Source organism: Lutra lutra, chromosome 16, assembly GCF_902655055.1.
Source record: "Lutra lutra chromosome 16, mLutLut1.2, whole genome shotgun sequence".
In the NCBI taxonomy this organism is placed as follows: Eukaryota; Metazoa; Chordata; class Mammalia; order Carnivora; family Mustelidae; genus Lutra; species Lutra lutra.
Window position 1 is genome coordinate 30239850 of NC_062293.1, and position 24599 is coordinate 30264448.

Sequence of the window (24599 nt, forward strand, 5' to 3'; positions counted from 1 at the left end):
AATAGGCTTGGTGGTGGGGAAAGGAGGAAAGATCATGAACTCCGTCTGGGATAGGTGGAGCGAAATGTGCTGAGGGGCATCTGGGCGGTTGATAAGAGAGGTCTGGTCTTTAGAAAATAGTTTTAAGGAAAAAAAAAAAGGAAATAGTTTTAGGCTGAAGTTATTGATCAGGAAGGTGAGAGCACAGGGCAGACGCTCTAAAAATAGGTGAGGTTACCCTGGTGGACCAGAGGACAGAATTATAGGGAATAATAATGCTTTAAGACACTCCATCTTCAAAACTGGGTTTGATGGAGGGTTGTCTGAGGGTTTACTGAGGCTCTAAACTGACGTCCATGCTGAATGAATTTTCAGTTCAAGTTTGATTGGTTTGTTATTGCTGACTTTGAAAATACAGCTGTGTATATGGTGACCTGCATTCCTGTCCCAGCTCCCTGACTCTGGAGGAAGGCAGACCTCTCTGAATCTGCTTTCTGCACTGTAGAAGAGGGGAGAATGACATCAAACATTCACTTTGTTTGCCATACGATGTGTGTCTGGTTGCCAATATAAAACTGTGTAATCTCAGCCCTACAGTATATTCTGTAAACTAAACCAAAAGGCTTCTCTTGGTAAAGATACATCATTTATGTTACAATCTTTAGGCCCCAACTAACATATTTTAAACCGAAAACATGCTGATTTTAATGTCTGAGCTGGCCCTGGCATTTCAATTATTTAAAAATGGACTAGAAAATTCTAGATGACAGGGCGCATTTGTTTCTCTATCCTGATTTCTCAAAAAACAAAAAAACAAAAAACGGCTAGTATACAAATTACAATGCTAGATGAGCTCAAGCTCTCAAAAATGCATTCTCATCTTCACAGTCATCTAATTTAGAGACAGTGGAACAAATCCAAGTAACAATTTTATTCTAGTCTACAGCACAATTTTTTACATACATTTTGGTGGTTTCGACAGTGTTACTTTTGAGCAGACTTTAAATGAATCCACAAAAGTTAATATATTAAAAACAGAATATACACAAAATAACAGGCATCAGGATGTTCAGAATCATGCAGATATAGGGGTGGTCTGGTTGGTGTTATCACTGGGCACCTTGCCTATTTAAGAATTTACCAGCAAATACCACTTCTTCTGTTCTTTATTCCCATGTAATTCACCCAAATCAGAGAGTTCTAAATATGCACACCCAAAATAAACCCTCTTTTCAAGCCACATCAGTACAAAATTTCAATGAATAAGCCTAAATGTGTCGTCAAGCCAATTCTTTCACTGATCAAACCCAAATCTAGCAAACGGTATCAGCATGGATCGAAAGGCAAGGTTATTTCATTTATTAAAACACCAACAGGAGAGTAATAAACAATGCAGCTCATGTTAATCTTAATATAAGACACTGAAGGCAAACCAAAAAATAATATATTAAATACCACTCCACTGAGCCAGGATAAAACCCATGAACTACAGATGCATGAGTTTCTATCTGTCAAACAATGCTTTAAATATTCTTCTATGGAAAAGAAAAAAACTATTATCAGGAGATACAGGGGTAAGATAGGAATGTGAATTTGTGCATCTAATTCCACAATTGAAAACAAGCATCAAACAGATAAATATTAAGCTAAGTGACAATGACTTAACCTGACGGGCACCAAACAGGCAATACCACTACTCAGTGTAATTCACAACACTCTTCAGGAGTCTTCAGTGGATGACCACTCCAGTAATACCATCAGAATACAGATGTGAATACTCATCCACTGCTGAAAGAGATCCTGAAGAAAACATGGCAAAGGCATAGAGAAAAAGTTGAATCTTTTGAAAAAGTTAATGATATCAAAATACTTTTCCATCACTGGTAAACCAAACTAGGTCAAGTATATGGCCCAAAGCAGCATGGAATTCAGAGTCAGAGGTTGGCAGAAAAGTTTGGAAAACCGCAATTTTTAAAAATTGGCAATTTCTCTATGCTTAATAAAACTATCAGAAGAGGTATAATGTTTGTTCGTTTGTGGAATGTTGACAGCTTGCTGCAAAAATTCACGTGAATGAGGAACTGCAGAGATGCGCTTCAATGAAATAGTCTTTAAAAATTTACAAAAAATGAAAATTTCTATTTAAAAAATAACCATGTTATGCCAAGATGAAACATGGTAAAAGTAGTGTAAGTTCTGTCCATGATTCTTCACACAGCTAATGGGAAAGTGATAGAAACAATTTTCTTTTATAAAGGAAGCTTTGTTGTTGCACTGACTTTTATAGCCTGACCTAGTAATTTAGAAAAATCATGTAGTAAAATCTGTAAAATTAAAATACAAAATTCTGTTTTGTAAACATCGGTTGGCCAAGTCTATCCGGAGTCCTTCATGATAGTGGAATGGAATGAATAATTAATTCACTACCTTATTTATCTGCTGTGAGGGGGAAAATTCCAGAACACAGCTTTTATAGTTTCACAGTAATTATATTCAAAAGATATAAAGAAAGTCAGTGCTGTTGTCTTCTTTTTTTTTTCCTCTGTGCAACTTTCAGCTCTTACCCCACTCCCCAAGTGCCATAATTAAAATAATACTGGTTTCGAGACCTAGTACAGACTGGTCATAAATGTCGCATGAAGTCTGTTGGACTTCGATAAAGGTATTTCCAAATGGCATAGTAATGCACTGCAGCTGCCGTGGCCACAAACAGGTGCCAGATGGCATGGGCAAATGGAATGATGCCATCACTCTTGAAGAACACAACTCCCAGGCAATAAATTAAGCCCCCACAGGCAAGTTCATGAAGTCCATCAGTGTTATTCTGTCAACAGAGGAAAAAAAGAAAGAGGTTTTGATGTTACTCTTGAGGTGACAAACTAAAGAGATCATTGCAATTCCCCCGAAGTCTGCTGATCTTCTAGACAATGAGCCGCACAGACAGCATCCTGATCGGTAAACATGAACTAAAAAGTCCCTCATCAGTCAACCTGGATTACCTTTAGGGGTTGGCCGTCTTGAGCGGAGTGAGCAGTTGGGCTACAGGCCCCACAGCAGAAGCAGCACACTCTGCTCATCTACCTACGCCATGCTGAAGCTGCCTGCAGTCACATCCAGACTCGGGAGTTCAGTTTAAGAAAGCGCAATCTTCGGTTTTCGTCTTCTCCTTTAAGAGCTTTCTTCCCTTCTGAGGCGTGCCCACACCACCGCATTTCTAATTCTAATTGACATCTCCAACAGGGTTTTCTGACCGGGTTTTCACTTCCCTTATCCTCCTCAGACTCTGTTCTACACTGATTGCTTTTCTGAGACTTCCCCTGCTTGTGTGAGCTTAGAGCTCCCTTATGGCTGACACGGGCAAATCACAGCTACAAGTGACCTCGGAGATCAGACAGCACGCAAGGATAACCTACTTCCTGACCTTCTAGAGGTTGCCAGGCCTTTTTGTCTGTGAGCCTAGGCGTTTCTTAGCTCAGGAGGAAGTTCACAGTCACGTGTGCTTTAACACAAAAAAGAGAATTTTTAGGCTGCTTTTGGTTTTCCAAGACCCAGGGCCATCTTCAAAATTAAACTGGGATGTATGAATGAGGGGAAAGGAACAGAGAGGCAGGGCTTAGGAGGCTGATGAACAATTCAGTCCCTTGGATTCCTGAGGACTAGGAATAGAAAGGTCTCAGGTTCTGCAGGGTGGTGAAAAGCTAAGCCAGACTGTAGCAAGTCCTGGAAGGGGATGGGTGTGTGGGTGTCCCAGAGGCCTGGGCACGAGCAGCTGCAAGCTCGTGAGCCCTGGAGCCTTAGACTTCGGCCAGGTCCAGCAGGGAGCATGGGAAAGCCCTTATGCAGCCACCAACTCGAATGGGCCCCCATGCACCTAGACAGCAGCAGCAATGAACAACCACGAGCTAAGAACCAGGCGTGAGGATGTAGAGCCACAAGTAGGGAACTTTCTTCAAAGTTCACGTAAGCCCCCAGTTTTTGTAAGATCAAAAGAAGGGGAAGGAGCCAACCCAAATCAACCGTTAAGTTGATCTTAACTTTTATACGATGTAAAGTTAGCCAGATTGATTTTGATCAAAAATAAAAACCCCACAAACACTACACATTTATTATTTCTTAAAGATTACAAAGCAACTGATATCTATTAATTAAAATTTTTCTAGGTCTTCATCAGATTCTCAAAGGGGCATATAATTCCCAAACAGTAAAAAGTCACTCATCTAACATAACAAAACCTCCTTATTTTAGAGATGAAGACAGTGGAACCAGAGGAATGAAGTAACCGGAACAAAGTCATAGAGCTGGTCACTGCCCAAAAGATAACACTTTTTTTTTCTTCCCACTAAAATAATAAGCAAGAGACCAACGCACACATAGAGGTTGGTTCTGACGTACATTCTGTTAACAGTTCCTTAAGACACCATATTTAACTTGTCAACTTTCACAGAACCAGAACATAATTAATCCTAGAACAAAACCTGTTTTCTTCATTACGTGTGTCATTACACTGTTACTCTACCCCAATAACTGTCCGAAGTGTACTCATATATTTACTCATTTAATCTTCACAACCCTAAATTAGGTTCTGTTAGTATCCCAACTTTACAGATGAGAAAACTTAAGCAGAGAAGATTACATAATTTGCTCAAGGCCACATAGTGTTTAGTGTCAGAATCAGGATTTGAACTAAGGTGGTCTCGTTCCTGAACTTATATTCTCTTTTTGGGGGGTGAGGTGGAGGAAATGGGTCATTTTTAAAATTGATGATTAATTTACAGAGTGTAATGCATAAATATTAAGTGAATATCATGGATCTTGATAAATGCATACACCTATTTAACCCATACCCGGATCAAGAGAGACAATTACCCCAATACCCCCTCCCAATTCTGTGCAGTCTCTTCCACCAAGGCAACCATTGTTCTTATTGCTACAATTACCACAGACTAAGTCTGTTTTAGAATGTCACATAAATGGAATCATACTGTACACCTATTTTTGTGTCTGGCTTCTTTTTTTGCTCAATATAGTATTTCTGAGATTCCTGCATGTCTTATCTATGTCAATCATTCCTTTTTATTATTTAGCATTCCCTTGATTTATTTGAAATAATTTGTTTATCAGTTCTTTCCATCTGGGGCTTATAGAGGTCTTTTTGTAGATAGAGGTTTTCATTTCTGTTGGGTAGTCCCTGTTGAGTCATAAATTTATGTTTAACTTTATAATGGCTAAACAGTTTTCCAAAATAGTTATACCATATTACACTACCCCCAACAATGAGTTGGGGTTCCTGTTATTTCACATCTTTTCCAGAATTCGGTGCTGTCTTTTTAATTTTAGTAATTCTCCAGGGTGTATTCTGGTAGCACATTGAGGTTTTAATTTTCATTTCCTGATGATTAATGACATTGAGGACTCTTTCAAGGACCTACTAGATATGTGTGTACCTTTCTTTGTGAAGTGTCTGTTCAAGTGTTTTACGCATTTTTATAGGATTGGCTCTTTATTATTCATTTGGAGTATCTTATATATTCCACATACATGTCCTTTGTCAGATAAATATAGAACAAATATTTTCTCCCAGTTTCTAGCGTGTCTATGCATTTTCAAGTTCATTGATCTTTTTTTTCTGCAGAATCCAGTTGTTGTTAACCTCTCCAAAAAGTTTTTTTCTTAATACATATTGTTTTCAAATCTAGAATTTCCACTCAGTTCTTTTTTTGTAGTTCCATTTCTTTTCTGAGATTCTTCATTTGTTCACTCATTATGTTTTAAAGGCCTCACATGCTAATTTCAACATCTCTGTCATCTTTGGATCTGTTTCTATTGACTTGTTTTTCCTTAGGTGTGTGGTGTCACATTTTCTTGCTTATCTAGTAATATTTGTTTGGATAAATGGATGCCAAGGTGTCAGAGTATAGATTTTGTTGTCTTCCTTTCAGTAATGTTGAGTTCTGTTCTGGTAGGCAGTTTATGTACAGAGGACCAATTTTATCCTTTCCAGGTCTGTTTCTGGGCTTTGTTATGGCAGTTCCAGGGCAGTCCTCACTCTAGAGCTAGAGTAGTTCTTGTAAGGTGTGGAGGATGACTTGCTAGGTTCAGTTGAACACCCGAGTTGTTCAGCATGGTCTTTCCACTATATCTGGCTGGCCTCTGATCTCTTCCAGCACCAGACACCTCCAGACTCTCCGTTATCTCATAGCTGTCTAAGAGCCACTCTCGGCCAGGGCATGCAGAGTCTTGCCCTGCACAGATTCAGTGTAATATTTGGGCAAGGATTTAGAGAAACCCCTTTGTAGATTTCTGGAGACACTTCTTTGTGAAGCTCCCCTTTCTCCAGAATCCTATCCCCAAACTGAAGCAGGCTCAGTAGCTAAAATACTGATTTCTGTTTCCTCCACCCTGACTGCTGCTCTCTGGCTTACTTTCTTTTGTTGCAGTTTAGAAAGTGTCCCCAGGGAGAAAATGGACAAATTTGAAGCTCATCTTTTGGTTTCTATTCCCTCAAGGAACAGTCTTGTGTCTGTGGTCCAGTGCCAAAAGACAGTTGTTTCAAATACTTTGCCAGTTTTTCATCATTCTTTAGGAAGAAGAGTCTCTGATAGCCCAATAATCTGACCAGAATCAAAGCTCTGATTGTCCAGTCATACTGTTAGTTCAGATGGCTTATGAGGTTCTTTTTGATCTGGTCTCTGTCTAGCTCTCCAGCTTTATTACAAGACTTATGCTATTTGCATAATTACCCACCTCATGCACAGAGGCACACTCAAACAGGTACACACATTTGTGTTCCAAACAATGAACTATTTTTCAGTTCTTCAAAGGTGCTAGTGCTTTCCCCCTCTCCAGGGCTTCCTTCATGCCATATTCTTTCCTATCCTACTTGCATCATCCCTATTATCCCTAGGCTCTTTCTTGTCTTTATGAATCAGTGTGAACATCATTTCCTCTGGTGCTTGGGTCATGTGTTCCCATAGCAGCCTATGCTTTTCCCAAAGACATTATAAAACTTTATGGTAGTTTCTTATTTAAAATGAATTGTAGGTTCCTGCTTGGTAAAAGTTCTATGGAGGGGGAGAGGGGGGAAATGTGAGGATTATCATTTATTATCATAAATGTTAGTCACCGACTATGTACAACTTGTGAAAATGCCAAGATTTAGGCTAGTAAAAATACTGGATAAACCTGCTCTTATGATACCCCAAGGGAATTTATTTGATGTTCTACTCTAATGATTAGTAACCTACACACACAAACCTTGCTTATGTTGCTTTGGGTGTCCTGAATTGCCTTCTAACTATATGGCCTTTAAGGCAAATTTTGTTTCCATCACTCACCTCCTTCCTTTCACTATTCCCTGTTGCCTTTACCAACTAAACTATATTTATTTTTGGTGCTAGGTAATTATTAAAGCTATCATAAAGCTCTGAAAAAAACAAGCAAAACTTTAACTTCTAAACCTTTTAGACGTATTTTTGTGACCAGGGTAGGGACTATATACATTCTTAGCTCACAGGCACAGGGATGAAATTATAGTTACAATTCTTCTGACCTTTGTAGACTGAGAAAAGAATTCAAACTAGACACATTATGAGTTCCTTAATTAACACAGTGGCTAATGCCAAAAAAATGCAGAGCCTAAGACACTGAAGCTAATGGCCCTACATAAGCTAATGGCACAAAGTAACCAGTTGGATGGGATCACAAGGCAATAATGATATGCTTTTCTTTCAGACTGACTGATAGATACACATAGATTTCTCAACAGCAATTCAATCTGAAAGGGAGTTCAAAACATACATACTGACTGCCTACTGTAGGTAATGTTACATCTCCACCCATAAAGTCCTCAAAAGAAATTTTCAAGCAAAGTTTAAAAAAAAAAAAAAAAAAGGCACTTCCCTGAGAAAAAGAAATAAGATATATATGACTTAAAAGCAAGTGAAAGAAAAGAGTGAAGACTTTTGGGAAATACTAAATAAAACGTTGACACAACTGACCTCTTGTGGTCCTTCTAATTCTTAAGATTAAAGAAGTCAATAATTCATAGTTTATTGTTTTTCATTATAAGACATCAAAAAATTTACCCTCCTTCATGGATTTATGGTTAAGACACTAAACAATTCAGGCAAAAATGCCTATCAGCCGGTGACCTCATGCCTCCTTGGGAGAAGGGTGGGGTGAACAGAAGGGCTATCCAAAAGCAACACATACTATCAAACACACTTTAGTATAGAACTTCTCCAAATTACAACCAGGAGCTAGTATAGATTCCAGGCACTTTGTTATTTATATACTTTTTCTTCGGAGTTAATGGCGATGTCATTACTTCAGAAAGAAAAACTACATATCATATCTATGCACAAATGAAGAGTTCCCACAATTTAAAAGGAAATAAGGTAAAATGGTTAAAATTATGAAACCATTTCTTACCATTGATGTCACCACCAAAGCTGGAGAAAACCCCATTGTGAGATAGAAAAAGAGCTCAACCACCTTATACCTGCAGGATAGAAAGGCAGTTAATTGCATCTATCCCTACAGTACTTAGACTATTTTCATACCAGCTTTCCCCCCAACTTTTTTTTAAAAGAAATGCAAACTCTCCAACTATTCCAATGAATGTATTTCCCCAGTAGGAGACCCTTAGGCCTCTAATTAAAATACTGTAGTTGAGTCACAATTAACTAGCATTTCTTACAGAACTGAAATGGCATCAAATGCCACATGTGACTTGGAAAATGTTTGCTACCAAAAGTGTTACTATTACATCCAATCCCCATGCATTTTTTTCCCCTTCCCAATCCCAGAGTGTTTGTCCTCATCACCACTCCAATCCACAGCTACAAGAAACTGAAATTATGAAGACGGACAGGGATGCTGCGTGGGGCCAGGTTTATCAGTGGCAAAGGGATGGTAGCCCTAAGGAATGAAGGGCATGTAGTTTTGTCTCTTTATTTTGCATCTGCACAAACTCTGACTTGTAAGGCTCATCGTGTTAGGCTACAGAATGTCTGAAAATGCTAAGAAAATTCAAAGATACTAAAATATACTAAAATTCAGCTTACATTTCTGCCTAATCATAGATTCTAAGTTCCTTGGAGGCAGGGGCCAAGTTTTATTTATGTTCAGATCTACAAGGCCTAGCATAGTACCTGGCATGAGTTAGGCACTCCCTAATATCTGTCCAAACCCAAATGGCCAAGGGCCAATCACATCTCATTCTCTGTGTTTTATACTCCAGAATTCACTCTGAAGTAATCTTATCAGGGAACTGGGAAGGATGAGTTTGTAGGATTGGTGTAAAAGAAGCCCTGTAAAAGGAGCAAAGATAGCTGTTTTACTTTACTTTCTATTCTATCCAAGGGTACAAGTTAGGGGTTTGAGCCCAAGAAGCAAACTGTTCCCTCGGATTTATATATATACTATATAACACCACTCAGAATAGCTAATTGTGGTCAAAATATATTTAAGTGAATTTCAAAGTCAGAAGTTACTGAAAATTGCCATTTTCCTCTGAAAAGAGGAAACAATTTAATACTTTGTGATAAACACAAATTATGTTCAATTCATAGAGCCATTCTGCCAATGACAATAGATAAACTAATAAACTGTACTCAAGGACAATGATTTCATGCTTGTGAGTTTCTCAAATTCAGGCATGTGAAATAATGAAAAGAGCCATGGAGTAAGAACTAGGACACTTGGGTCCTAATTCTAGATGAATCGCTAATTTGATGCACATCCTAAATGGTCTCATTTTTTTTTAAGCATGGAGCTGGAATAGATGACTTTGAAGGTCTCCTCTAGAGCCGTGATGCTAAATTTCAATAAGCTTTCCTTTTTATATTGCTTAATACTTATAACTATGAACTATAAATAATGGGTTAAAAAATGTGCCCCACGGTTAGGATATTAAGAGTTTGCACGCTCTTCCAAATATCCCCTTTCTCAGAGAATCCTAGTTTGGGACATCTTCTGGTTTGCTACTTAGGTAAATGTTGTTCTAGAACTATCATTGTCTTCAGTCTTCACTGAAAGCTTGAAAAGTAGTTTTTTTTCTCATGTGGTAAGTATGAATCACAGAGGATAAGGCTAGTTTGCTGATAAGGCCCGTCGCCTGAGGATGTCAAGTAATACCCAACTGACTAAAATGGCAGTCCGTCTGTCCCTCAAATGCATCCTATCACACATGTGCCATTCAGCTCTTCCCACAGCAATCTGTCTACCAGTAATGAACGCCAAATGGTTTCAAAGACTTGTTAAAAGCAATATATATTCTATTTATGTACTTCTACTATTCTGAAGTGCAAATATAAAACAAATTGTGTTATAATGTCGATAAACTTTAGGTCGTTAATTTTAAAACTATCAAATGTAAATTATTTTTTCTTACTTTTCATGGTAGAGAAATACATAAATGGTTCCTCCAGCTGCCATGAGCCAGATAAACCAACGCATATGAGATGCCAGGGGTCCAAGTTCACGGAGATTTAACCTAAAAAATGTAAACATGACAATAAAGAACAGAAGTGATAAACGAAGGGAATTCACAGGGCCTTTGTTTTCCTCTAGGCTTGAAAACTGGGGAAGCAAGTGCTAACATAAAACCAGGATAATGAGGCATTCAACATGCCATGGAGGTATTTAGGCAATTTGGGTAAACTTAATAATTCAAAGATAAAATTGTCAGTTGACCTTTAAGACTTAGAATTAGTTCCAACATCATTTAAAAATAGAACCAGCTAAAAGGAGATATGCAGAAGTGAGTCCCACCACACCTGTGATGCCCGACTTTCCTTATTAGGCAGCTGCTGTCAAATCAGCTTAATTCTGATAATATATTTGGGAGCAGAGTGCTTACAAAGTTTAATGAAAAAATCCTGAACAGAATCCTCAACCAGGATCACATATCCACAGCAGATACCTAATACACAGACCAAGTATCTCCATTACCAGTATCTCTGCCAAGGGAGAACATGAGAAGAATTAGCTCAACATATGTTATGAAAGACATTTTGTCAGAATTTAACCGTGGGCTCTTATAAAGCTTGAATTTTAAGATGCTGCGAATTCATCTGTACTCATTTCATACTGAGAATAGCTATGAGAGGGGTGCCCAGGTGCCCAGAGGTTAAGCTTCTGCCTTCGGCCCAGGTCATGATCTCAGGGTCCGGGGATGGAGCCCTGCATCCGGCTCTCTGCTCAGCAGGGAGCCTGCTTCCCCCTCTCTCTCTGCCTGCCTCTCTGCCTACTTCTGATCTCTCTCTCTCTCTCTCTCTCTCTGTGTCAAATAAATAAATAAAATCTTAAAAAAAAAAGTTATCAGAAAACACCCAAATGTTATTCTGATTGACTATGACTATAAAATAATTATTTTTAAACAGAAAAGGTGCCACCTACCTATTGAAAACTACATGTGAACAGGTTGTTTACTGTAATATTTGATTCCTGAGCTTTTAAAAATTTTATTTCCTTATTTTAAGTCAGGGAATACTTTCCAAAAGACTGTTAAGTGTCCTTTCTCCAATAGAATGCACTGCTGTAATTTAGTGACAAGTATTAGGGAGAGAACACACTTTTTTACTCCAAAAGATAATTAGTTTTCTTTTTAATGATGGATGCTGTGTAAGTCAGAATGTAGAGACCTGCTGTTTCTAGTGACTACTGCAGTTGATGGCACAAAATGAATTTCTGAGTGTTTATAACCAACCATGTCTTAATAGAGGGACTCTAACGTTAATCGGAGGTTTCCAGGCAGCAAAAGATTCTACCTGATCTCTACCAAAAGGGCAAAAAGAGCAAAAATTGAACAGAATACTAGGTATTTTATTTTTTAGAATTTCAGTTTTATTTTTTTTAAGTAATCTCTACAGCCAGCATAGGGCTCAAATTCATGATCCCGAGATCAAGAGTTGCAGGCTCCACCCACTGAGCCAGAATACTAGGTGTTTTAAATAGCTAACTAATTAGTTTTCTTACTCATACAGCTACAGAAATGAGAAGCACACTCCATATATAGTAGCTACTGTGCTGTGAAGCGAACTGTAGATCAAAGTGAGCTTGTTTTCCTCATACGTATTTATAGCATTTCCACTTGAATGATTAGATGTCCAAGTATTGTGAGCAGCAGCAGTATACAGAAAGAACATGGAAGCCAAAGGTGACATATTTCAAAAGTGAGTGTGCTACCTACACACAAGTTCCTGGCACTTTGTCTTAAACAATCCAATACCAGATATATATTCTGAACAGCAGTGACATTCTTCCCTTAAACTCTGCAATCTGACCCAAGTTAAAAAACAAAAAACATGTATTCACGTGTGTTGGAGGGACAGGGGTAAGGTATATGCATGGGGCAGGGACAGGAGGAAGGGAAGGAAAGAAGGACAGAAATTCTATCCCAAAAACACTACCTTCAAAAATAGAAAGATAGTATCTTACCATGGAGCGTAAGAAGCAGCAATGAAGAAATAAATAACCATTCTATCACACATGTGAAAACAATGTTCCACTGTCCTATTGGGGGGAAAAACAAGTTAGGCAAAGTTTTTAGAAAACTTTCAGACTGGCAGCATAGTTTATCACTCCACCATGTTGTATTTCCATTCCTATTCTAGTTTCTTGGGGAAGTTCTAACTTGGCTTTCAAAGTCGCATAGCTATTTTTTAAAATTTAAATTCAATTAGCCAACATAGAGTACATCATTAATTTTTGATATCATGTTCAGTTGATTCATTAGTTGCATATAACACCCAGTGCTCATCATGTCACCTGCCCCCTTAATGCCCATCACCCAGTTACCCTATCCTCCCACCCACCTCTGTTTCTATAACCCTCAGTGTGTTTCCTGGAGTTAAGATTTTCTCATGGTTTGTCTCCGTCTCTCATTTCTTCCCATTCAATTTTCTTTCACTTCCCCTATGTCGCCTACTCTATTCCTTATATTCTACACATGAGTTAAACCATATGATAATTATCTTTCTCTGACTGAGTTATTTTACTTAGCATAATACCCTCCAGTTCCATCCATGTCAATGTAAATGGTAGGTATTCATCCTTTCTGATGGCTGAGTAATATTCCATTGTATATATGAACCACATCTTCATACATCTTCACACAGCTATTTTTTTTTTTAATTTAACAGAGAGAGAGAGAGAGAGAGAGAGATTATAAGTAGGCGGAGAGGCAGGCAGAGAGAGAGAGGGGGAAGCAGACTCCCCGCTGAGCAGAGAGCCTAATGCGGGGCTCGATCCCAGGACCCCAGAGATCATGACCTGAGCGGAAGGCAGAGGCTTAACCCACTGAGCCACCCAGGTGCCCCCACACAGCTATTTTTAATAATACAAAGCCACAATGAGAAATTTTACATTACTTTTAAGCTTACACGTATGATATTTACCATGTAAATAAACAAACAAAATCTGTCTATGCTGATATTTTCCATTTCTCTTAGATTCAATGTAACAGAAAAATGAAATTCCTTGAGGGCAGACCACCCCTCAACCCCTATCACACAGTTCAGGGCATGAATTAGTTCTTCATCTTAGAATGTCTTCAAAGAAGCTCTCACTTTAAATATCTTAGTGGATACAATAAGTTATAATAAAGGACATTCAGAAACTAATGTAGGAACAGGAATAACCAAAACCAAAACAAACAAACAAACAAAAAGGCTCATTTGCTGCAAGCACATAACCACCTGGATTTCTAAGTGAGTTCCTCCTTCCAAAACTGAAAATTTAGGAAGTGTACAAAGACCTGGTTCACGGAGGTGAACAGATTAGACAGTGGGTTAGACAGAATCTGCCCTTTACTGAGGTGATTTAGTGGTATGAATGCACTGCATCGTTTTGAATCCATTTTCAGTGTCCAAGGGGTCATAGCTGTGGTTTGGTTTAGGGTTAGTGTTAGATTTTCCCTCACCACATATACAGTGTCGCCCAAAGCAAGCCGAGGACATTTTAGTCACGGTTATTGTTAGTCATATAATAGTGAAGTGAAAATAATTTAGGTCACAGGTCTAAAAAAGCAAACACTAGATTAATGCTTCTCAAACTTGACTGCATATCACAATCACCTGGGAAGCTTATAAAATAGAGTCATAAACTCTAGTCCAGAAGATTATAATTTTTAAAATGGCTAAAACATGGGGTAGGGAATGGAGGGAAGAGAATCTTTTATATTTTTTAAAACTCTTTGGATGATTGTGATTCCTAGCCAGGTCTGAGGCCTTTCTAATTCAGCTTTCTAGACTGCTAAGCACTCGTTAGGGCAGGTAAAGTCAGACCTATAATTTTATTCAAGATCCACCCCGGCTTCTCTGACCCTCACTTCCCTCCCAGGGAAAATAGAAATGACAACATTTCTATCATAGAGTATGTGTGGAGCATTAAATGAGATCACGTAGCCACACGTTCACTAGCACAACACCTAGCACACAGTAGGTATTCAATAAATGCTCATTCCCTTGCTTCTAAATAAGGCTATATTTGGAAATATAAAAAAAGTAATGCAGAGCAAAAATCCACATGTAGCTTGATTCTAGCAGTACTATTTCAAAGTTCAAGAGAGCCTGGTTTCTTTTTTTTTTTTTTTTAAAGATTTTATTTATTTATTTGACAGAGAGAAATCACAAGTAAGCAGAGAGGCAGGCAGAGAGAGAGGAGGAAGCAGGCTCCCTGGTGAGCAGAAAGCCCGATGTGGGGCTCGAACCCAGGACCTGGGATCATGACCTGAGCCGAAGGCAGCGGCTTAACCCACTGAGCCACCCAGGCGCCCCAGAGAGCCTGGTTTCTATTACACCTTCTCTAGCCCCCGGGAGGGAGGCCCTGAATACCGAAGTGTGCATCTACAACTCTTTATTGATTCAGAAATCTAGACATCAAAGCCCAGTCAGCCGAGGCAACCACAAGCGTTGGATTGTGCCAGGAAGATAATGAAGTACTCTGGTCTCTGGTCTCTGTGACAGTGTGTTCTGGGGAAGCAGGTACTTTTGAGGCTCTCTTATGAATACGCCCCAGCAAGCCCTCATGATCCAATGCTGTGGTTTTACTTTAGGTAAGGAACTTACAGGCACAGGTAGCAGGCTGGGAACTATAAGCAGTATGGAGAAGGGTATGGGTGAAAAACCCCAGACTGGGAGTCAGAGGTCCAGGAATGATCAGACTCTGCTAGTCTCACTGACTGGGCAAGACAAGCCATTTCTGAGCCTCAGTTTCTCCAGGTGAAAATTAAGGGATCTGGATTAGATGACCCCTAAGAATCCTTCCTGCTCTTAAACTATGATTCTACTTGTAAGGAGACAAATAATCTTCTCATGAATCCTAAACCCTGTTCTTAAATAACACATGTCTTTTTACTATTAGATTGTTTGAATTATTTGAGATTGGGGGGGGCATTTTGTAAAATCAAAAGATATATTCTATTATTTTAAAACACTCTAAGTTTGCTCTGAATCCTCCTTTTACAAAAAGAAATTCTGCACTTTTGGGTTGTACCGAATGTATTCTATCAGCAACTAAATGGTGTGCCTCTCCTTTTGTATTCCCCCCAAATTAATCCCTCACTCAAAGGCGGAATGCTTTTATATCCTTATTGGGAGGCTAGCGAGCCTGCTTTGAGTTGGAAAGTACCTGACAGCTAATATGTGAATTCTGTTTGAATCGATACACAGGACTTAATTCTGAAAGCTGAACTTTGCAAAACAGTACACCTAAACTGTAGCAAACCTTACATGACAAAGTCCTGGTCATTTGTAATTTTCAAATCATTCTGGCATGAGTTATCTCATTCACCTATCTATGAACACTGGGCATGTTTTTTTTTTAATTTATTATTATTATTATTTTAGATTTTTATTTATTTATCTATTTATTTGGCAGGGAGGGAGAGAGAGATCACAAGCTAGGCAGAGAGGTAGAGAGAGAGGGGGAAGCAGGCTCCCCGATGAGAGCCCAATGCGGGCCTCAATCCCAGGACCCTGAGATCATGACCTGAGCTGAAGGCAGAGGCTTACCACACTGAGCCACCCAGGCGCCCCTGTTATTTCCATTTTAGTGATGAAGAAACTAAGGCTCCATGGGGTCAGGTGACTTACACAAGCCTGAGCGGCAGGGCTGGGCTGACTCCGAGTTCAGTGTGCTCTGTTACTACCCCACAGCTGCTGCACTCTATTAGGTCCTACGTGTGACAACATTAAAAGCCAGGTCTCAGGATTTTACGATGTAAGTCCTGGGGAAGCAGCGTGGTTTTGCTGGTGGCTTTTGAGAAAGGCCTGCTTTCTTAGATACATAAGGGGGTTCTCAAAGTCTGTCCAATCCATTGGAAATGCCTTGACTCTAATGGCATAGCATTATAGTCTACAGGGCAAGAAAATGTCTGTCTACTCTGTAGCTTCAACCTGACTGAAACATGCCAGTAGGGGAGGCTACCCTGAGTCTGATCTTCTGATCAGGCGAACTAACAAGCCATCCACAGTACCTTAAGTGGCTCTTCTTCCATGACACAATGTGAAATACTGTGGAAACGATGAAGAGGGCGCAGAGGCCCATCCCGTATATCCACGCAGTGATCTTTTCCCAGCAGTCATCTGACAGCCGATGCAGGAGGGCACTGCCCACAATGGCCGGAACAATGAGGAACTAAGGGAAAGACAAACAAGAGTAAATACCCTGGGTTTGGCGAAATTGCCCCCTTTGTTAAAAATACATAGGTTTCCCAGGGACAATTTTAGAAAGATCATTTTAAACACTTGCCTCTCGGGGATGGAGTGGTCGGTGGCTACAATGGTGACAGCAAGTACCATTCAGGGCCCAGGAACCATACCCCCACTGGGTATCCAAGTACACGATACAGGATACATTACTCCATGGTGGCAAAGCAGATATTTTTTATCCTAATTTCATTACATAAGAATGTATTTCACCCTGTTCTCTCATGTGATTTAAAGTAGGTACTTAAAATATTCAAATGCCAAGCATGTACCCAAATTTTGTAAGGAGGTCCTATTTTTAAATGTTCTTTCCTATTTCCCCCCTGAACTACTGAAATCTCAGTATTTCAGCAAAGGGTTAAGTGAATGAATAGAATCAAGAAGTATTATAATGTATACCACATACACAAAAATTAACTGTCTAGTCATATTCTGATTTTTAGTTTGGATTTATACATTCCACCAATTTGGGAACTAGTAGCAAGTGACAATTATTTATTTTTAATAGCACCTTTCAAGTAAGCAAGGGTAATCCATTCTCACCTATTCAAATAATTTTTTTTAAAAGATTTTATTTATTTATTTGACAGAGAGAGATCACAAGTAGACGGAGAGGCAGGCAGAGAGAGAGAGAGAGAGAGGGAGGGAAGCAGGCACCCTGCTGAGCAGAGAGCCTGATGTGGGACTCGATCCCAGGACCCTGAGATCATGACCTGAGCCGAAGGCAGCGGCTTAATCCACTGAGCCACCCAGGTGCCCTACCTATTCAAATAATTTTAAGAGACCATAATCTTAAGAGAATTTTGCTTCTCTACCATAGTTACTTCCCAGGCACACAAATTTCAGTGTCTGTCATATGAGTATGAGTATCACTAGTAAACTTTTTTTTGAAGACTTCATCTTTTTAGAGAAGTTTTTAGTCACAGTAAAATTGAAGAGTGGTAAACATTTTATAATAATAAACATCCTCAATAAAAATAAACTACTTTATTAGATATTACAATAAGCATATCTTGCCAAGAAAGAAAGCTTTAGCAATCTTATCTTTTTCCCCCCAATACCTACTTTTGCCCTCTTGCAACAAAGTATCTCTAAATAAGATCAGCATTGAATTTTCAAATGCTGACGTTTTCACTGACCCAGACGATATGAGAAAATTAATGACAACAAAGTAAGTTTTTCATAAGACAGAACTTAATTTATTTTGAGACTATGTCCTTTCTACTTTCTCATGTTAAAGTATCCTCTTTAATGAAATGATGATGATGGAAGTTATTTTGTTTTGTTTTGTCTGTTTTAGAAATCTTACCGCTCTCTGAAAGTAAAAAATCAGGATACAGTTTAGTAAGTTTAACAAGATGACATTTTCTGTTCTAAAAAATTAACATGGAGTTTTTGTCAGTTTTTCTTGTTTTATACAAGTATTCCTTAACTTATGACATACCCAGAAGAGATAAGGGATCATTCAAGTCTGTCTCCAGCAAATAATATTCCTAAAGGTGACCTGTGCATCTTAATAGCCAAACTATTACATTAAGTATTCAACATAATGCTAAGTAACAAACATTTCATTGATTACTTTCATTTGTCGGTGGTACAGAAACTATCATGGCACTGGACCCAAAACTTTCATGAGTGTTTTGTAGTTGGTAAATAGAAAAAATAATGGATGTATATTGGAGCAATGAGTGAAAGAAGAGGCCACATAAATTATTACTCAAATTTTTATATTCCTTATATCTTTTTTTTTTAAGATTTTATTTACTTATTTGACACAGAGAGATCACAAGTAGGCAAAGAGGCAGGCAGAGAGAGAGAGAGAGAGGGAAACAGGCTCCCCGCTGAGCAGAGAGCCCGATATGGGGCTCAATCCCAGGACCCCGAGACCATGACCTGAGCCGAAGGCAGAGGTTTAACCCACTGAGCCACCCAGGCACCCCTATGTTCCTTATATCTTAATCCTCCCCTAGACTTAAATACACACATACAGACATAAAACTTTTTCTTATGGGCCTGTGGACAATTATTTTTGGAAGTAATTTTACTTTTAGGTGTTAAATTCGTCCAGTATCTGGTCAGAATAAAAGATGGATAGTCTGATAGGTATCAAAGACAATCAAATTAGGCCACTATTTCTTTCTTTTCTTTCTCTCTTTTTCTTTCTTTCTTCCCTTCTTTCTTTTTTAAAAGATTTTATTTATTTGACAGAGAGAGAGATGGCAAGAGAGGGAACACAAGCAGGGGGAGTGGAAGAAGGAGAAGCGGGCTTTCCATGGAGCAAGAAGCCCGATGCGGGGCTCAATCCCAGGACTCTGGAATCATGACCTGAGCTGTAGGCAGATGCTTAAGGATTGAGCCACCCAGGCACCCCTAGGCCATGCATTCTTTAGTCCATGTCGGTACTCTAAATATTTTGACCCTTTGGTCAAAGTTCACTCCACATAAGTGTGTCACTAAGGCAAAGACGGGTCAGCTCAAGTCTATAAAGAATTTCACCAAATCCTTCCTGTCCCCAAGAATCTCAGTCATGGGTCCAGGGAGACTGTCCACTAGAGAGGTTACTCCAGAACTTCATTATGGAAGCTCATTTATGGAATCCAGGGCAGGCATGTCAGGTACTAATTTTTCCCTTTAGCAAGATTCCAGCATATTAATTATTTAAATAAAAGTCTTTTTAGCACCTAAGGGAAAAGGACATGCAGTGATAAATTAGGTTGATGTTTCAGTATTAATAATTATTATCTGAACTACACCATTACAATACATAACACAGATGCTTCATAAAGTTTGATTTATGCTAAGGAATGACCAAATGGCATTGTTCTATTAGATTATAAAGGAATCTATTAGAACCCAGTTTATTAGGGGTTTATTTGGCATCATTATTCTTTATAGAAAACACTGTAACTATTCTTTGGGGAAGAAGATTAAAGATATGAAAAAGCACAATTGGATTCAAGTAAATTTTATTATAATGACATATGTACAAACACAGTCTAAAATAATTACATTAGCCTGTTCTAAACACTCTTCATGAAAGAATTAAGTTGGCCTCCTCTTTTTCTGATCTTCAGCTTTATAGCAGCTACCTCCCTTCCCTCTAAAGTCTTACTAAATGTTGGGGTGCCTGGGTGGCTCAGTGGGTTAAAGCCTCTGCCTTTGGCTCAGGTCATGATCCCAGGGTCCTAGGATCAAGCCTCACCTTGGGCTCTTTATTCAGCAGGGAGCCTGCTTCCTACTCTCTCTCTCTGCTTACCTCTCTGCCTGCTTGTGATCTCTATCAAATAAATAAATAAAATCTTTAAAAAAAAATCTGAAAATACATATTCATGAACATAACATGCAAATAGAAGAAATGCACCAAAGCATTAATTTATTTCTGGGTGGTTTTGTTTTTCTTATATATTCTTCAGTATTCTCTAAATTTCTTACAATGAGTATGTTTTGCTTTTATGAGGAAGAAAAAAGTTCACTAAGAATTAGGGATCAAATCAGCTTTTTCTTCCACAATGTGCAGAAACATCTGCTCTGAAAAGCAGTGGATTCTATGGAGATGAGGATGGGGTGGCTACTTGTTTCAAGGAATCACTTGGTAAGAAAAAACACCTTTTCAACAACACTGTGAACTCTCCTTGGCCCATGAACACAGCTGACTGTCTTGAAAAGGTGATTCACTTCATTCCAGAGGTGACAGTCCTCCTCATAAATAGTTGTCTTTTTAATTTTCCTATAACTAGGGCACTTAACTATTCTTCTACAGAAGATCTTGTCAGAGCGTCAGTTTAGGATGTACAGAACTGGCAGAGCACTCGAAGGGTTTGATGTGCTCACAGAGCTTCTGGTAACATGACCCAGCACTGATGCCCTGGTAGGTGAGGTCACAGAGATAGGTACATCTAACTAATTGGGCTGAGGGTACTAGAGATAATGGCTGCTCCTCCCACCAGAGCCCTCTGGGAAGGACGCAAAGGGTAGAAAATGTATACTCACTGCATGTGTGTAACAGTTAGCAGCATGTTCATAACAGGTTGGTTTGTAGCGGCCATTGGCTGGGGCCCGGTGGTTCATGAACCTGGACAAACAAAAAGATATCACATGAGACACGCTCAAAGGACGTAAAGAACAATGGGGAAGGCTGCCAATACTGTTTGGTCTATTCTAATTAAGAGGAGGCTGCTGGAAACCCCTAGTTACGGGAACAAGACCAAAGCTGCTCAACAGGTGTAAACTGAGCTAACAGCCATGATCCAAAAGCAAATGCCCTAGTTTATTGGATTAAGTATTCTTTCAGTTTATTCAAAAGACAAAGTTCTACACCAATCAGAAGCAAACAGCAATCAATCATACCCACCTTCTTCAGCTCATAACCCCCATGCTAAAAAAATTATAAATAAAAAAAGGCGCAACCAAATCTTAAATCTCAGGGAAAAAAGGCAAGACAATCTTTCTAAACTTTACAAATGCCAGTAACTACCATTCAGTTAAAAGGAATACAAAGCAAGGTTTCAGTTTTCTCTCTCAAAATTATAAAGCATTATATACATGGGAGATCTTTACACCCTACAGTCCACAATTAGCAGGCCCGCCCAACTAGTTTCCCTATATTGCATTACCTGTTCCAGCACCAGACAGTTTAAATAAATGATACCTGGCTACCTCTAGGCCACCTAAACTAGAGGTTTGTTTTTACCTGCATTCTTCCGGAGTTAAAACAGTTTGCTTTTTTTTTTTTTTTTTAAAGATTTTATTTATTTATTTGACAGACAGAGATCACAAGTAGACAGAGAGGCAGGCAGAGAGAGAGAGGGAAGCAGGCTCCCTGCTGAGCAGAGAGCCTGATACGGGACTCGATCCCAGGACCCTGAGATCATGACCTGAGCCGAAGGCAGCGGCTTAACCCGCTGAGCCACCCAGGCGCCCCAAAACAGTTTGCTTTCAAATCCAAATATACAACTAGTACCTGATATCCTGGCTATAAAATTCATACATACATACAAATGTGTGTATGTATCTAATATCAAAATTGGTTATACATATAGACACATACCCACATTCCACACTTCCCTTTGGGCCAACTTTGTGGAAGTAGCAATACAGTGAAAACCATGAATACCATGGCACCTGAAGATATGAACAGCATTCTTCTCCTTCAGTGTGGAGGTGAGGATCCTCTGAAACCCAGCCCTCACCCATGCCATGTTTCATGAGGGATGCTGGTTTAGTCTGTTCTCTGAAAAAGGGGAGATGTACATTCAGGAAGATGATGAAGCAGCTGCCCAAAAGAAGCAGATGCAGAGAGGTACAAAAGCTCCCAGAGCATATCGGTCTCGGAGGCCCCACTACATTCCTGTGCTTGGAGCCTGCAAGATGGCAGCAGGCTTTGCGCTAGAAATTGTCCTTTTGCTTAAACTACTTTAAGATGGGGGAAAGGAGGGAGATTTTGTCATCTGCCACCAACGAGTTCTGACCAATCACATCTTATAATTACTATGATGAAAAATAGTACCAGGCTGAACCAAATGGCAGAGCTGGTCTGAAGCACATGGTCAAGCCATCCTAATCAATGCCCGGTTTAGGAACAAAAGACTAGCATTTTCTCCCTGAATTAAAAGGGGATCATGCTTAGAGCTTATAAATAAGTCATGTCATGCTTAGAGCAAATAAGTAAAAAGAAAATGGCAGTTTCATTCAACCTAGTATAGAGAGTTTGGGTAGAAAATCCAATGGGGAATGAATTTGGCACGGTGATGATATTTCACTTGGACAACCAATGGGTTAGTTATCTAACTAGTGTGCAGAATATATCTTATTGAATAGAATTTGCCAGATGGATTTGAAAACTGTTTAAGAGAAATAGACATTTAACAGCTTCAGAATTTATCCAAGCTATTCCCGCACATAGATAAAATAAATCTTTTCTCCCCTGCTAATCCTTTAAGTAACTTTACTAATTTCCTAAGGGACGAGAGTATTATTACATAGCGCTTATTAGTAAAAAGGAAAATAATTGCACTCTTGAGAAGAATGCTTTAAAAGCATCCCAAGCATTCAAGGATCTACCTCATCACCCCAAGACATAACAACAGAGCTGTAAGTAGCATACCCTATTAGAAATTTTAAAGGGTAAAGAGCAAGGCTCCAAAATGGTAGAGGAGGATTAAATTGAGAGTGTTCTGTTTAGGGTACAGTAAGTAAGGTTTGTCTACCCACCACCAGGCTGAAGACTTAAATAGCAATTTATATCTCTGGCAGCTCAATCTAAAAATAGTCAACCCATTACATAGCAACAGGGATAGACTTTCACATTTTCTCCCAAAAGCTAAGAAGCTGGATGGCCATGTTTGTGACAGCTTTGTCCCTGCCCACCTGGAATCACTCAGAGTAAAAATAAACTCATAAGTTGTAGAGAAAAATATCCCACCCATGTGACTTCAGGTAGTCTCTTACGGCCAGAGCGAGATTCCCATAATAAGGCAAGGGAAGAGCAAGTCTTCGAGGAGCCCCCCACTGTCCAGGGCTCAGTCAAAAACCACCACACAAGTGTTCTGCTGAGAAATTTACAATGCAGTCAAGCCTCCAACACAGCCTTCTGAAGAAATCATTCCTAAAACCTAAATGGAAAAGCAGAAGTAAAATGCAAATTAACTCCCACACGCTGAACCTATTCTATTCTCTTCTCTTCCCCCAAAAAGAATGAAAAGGGTTCTCAAGTGTTACAGAAAACAGCACCCATTTATGGAAGCCGCTTCTACCTAAGGAGGAGTAACCCTAACAGTTGGTTATCTGATGCTAGAAGAGAGTATCCAGCAGGTTTTACAGGGTTTGAGGGAAGGTAATTTAGTCCTGGGTATGGAAAACACACTTTAATAAAGCTATTATTTAGGTTTTTTGAGGGGGGAAGGGCAGAGGGAGTGAGAAAGAATCTTAAACAGGCTCCATGCACAGCACTGAGCCAGAAGCGGACTCAGTCTTATGACCTGAGTTCATGACCTGAGCCAAAATCAAGACTCTGATGCTTAACCAACTGAGCCACCCAGACGCCCCTCATAAAACTATTATTTAGTCAGGTTTGTTCACTCGTCTCCTCGCTTTCTCTTTTGACACTCTATCTTGCTTCCCCTTACCCGGCATTTTTAAACCCCCAATCCCCCATGACAAAATTTCAAAACTCTAGAGAGAAAGAACAGAGAGCCCAAAGCACTGTGCCTTCTGAAAGTAAATCTATGACCCACCAGCAAATCTCTAAGACCCAAGGTCAAATCTCAGAAGTTGTCCCTGATTTCTAGGTCTTCCCCATTCTCCAATGGGAAGATTACTACTTCCAAATATATTCCAGATCAGCCTAGCTCTCTACAGTTCCAAAGACCCTACCTTATACATCAAGACACTGACATCTCTGGTCTACATGAACACAAATCTCTCAGTTGGTCTCCCTGCAACTTGTCCCTGCAAGTTGTCCCCATACAATTTCTCTTCATTCAGCAGCCACAACAGTCTATATGAAAACCAGATCACAGCATACACCCCAACTCTGGCTTAAAGCCTGCCTCTGGCTTCCCAAAGTGGCCCACAGCTGGGCCCCCACTGCTTCGGCAGCCTCAGGAAGCCACCTTCCTCTCACTCTCCACACTCTAGCTACACCACCTCCTTTCTGCTCCTCAAACCACCAAGGTCTCATCTGGCTCAGGATGTTTGTGTTTGCTGTTTACTTTTGCGTAGAACATTTTTCTCCAGAAGGTTCAACTCTCCTCTCCTGTCAGGCTGAGCTCAAATGTCACCTCCTCGGAGGTTTTCCTGACTATCCTACCCAAAGTATCATTTCAGCTCTCCCCAGCCTACCAGAGCCCTTATGAGAATAAGTAAAAAGTTTTTTTTCAGTTTGTGTATTTTTAAAATTTCATCTTTCCC

General features: G+C 39.5%; 1 protein-coding gene across 2 annotated transcripts in view; it reads right to left on the bottom strand.

Annotated features, from left to right (window-relative positions):
* Window positions 1–895: 895 nt before the first annotated feature.
* Window positions 896–24599, bottom strand: part of MMD (monocyte to macrophage differentiation associated) — a 28041-nt gene continuing 4337 nt past the window's right edge. Inside the window, exons 2-7 of one of the 2 annotated variants that reach the window (XM_047708039.1) lie at window positions 20682–20763; window positions 16460–16620; window positions 12421–12495; window positions 10373–10474; window positions 8410–8479; window positions 896–2803 (exon numbers count right to left, since the gene is read on the bottom strand). In XM_047708039.1, coding sequence (XP_047563995.1) covers window positions 2603–2803; window positions 8410–8479; window positions 10373–10474; window positions 12421–12495; window positions 16460–16620; window positions 20682–20763 — 691 coding nt within the window. In that variant the 3' untranslated portion in view covers window positions 896–2602. The remainder of the gene's footprint in view (window positions 2804–8409; window positions 8480–10372; window positions 10475–12420; window positions 12496–16459; window positions 16621–20681; window positions 20764–24599) is intronic. The other variant, XM_047708040.1, reaches the window with a different exon arrangement.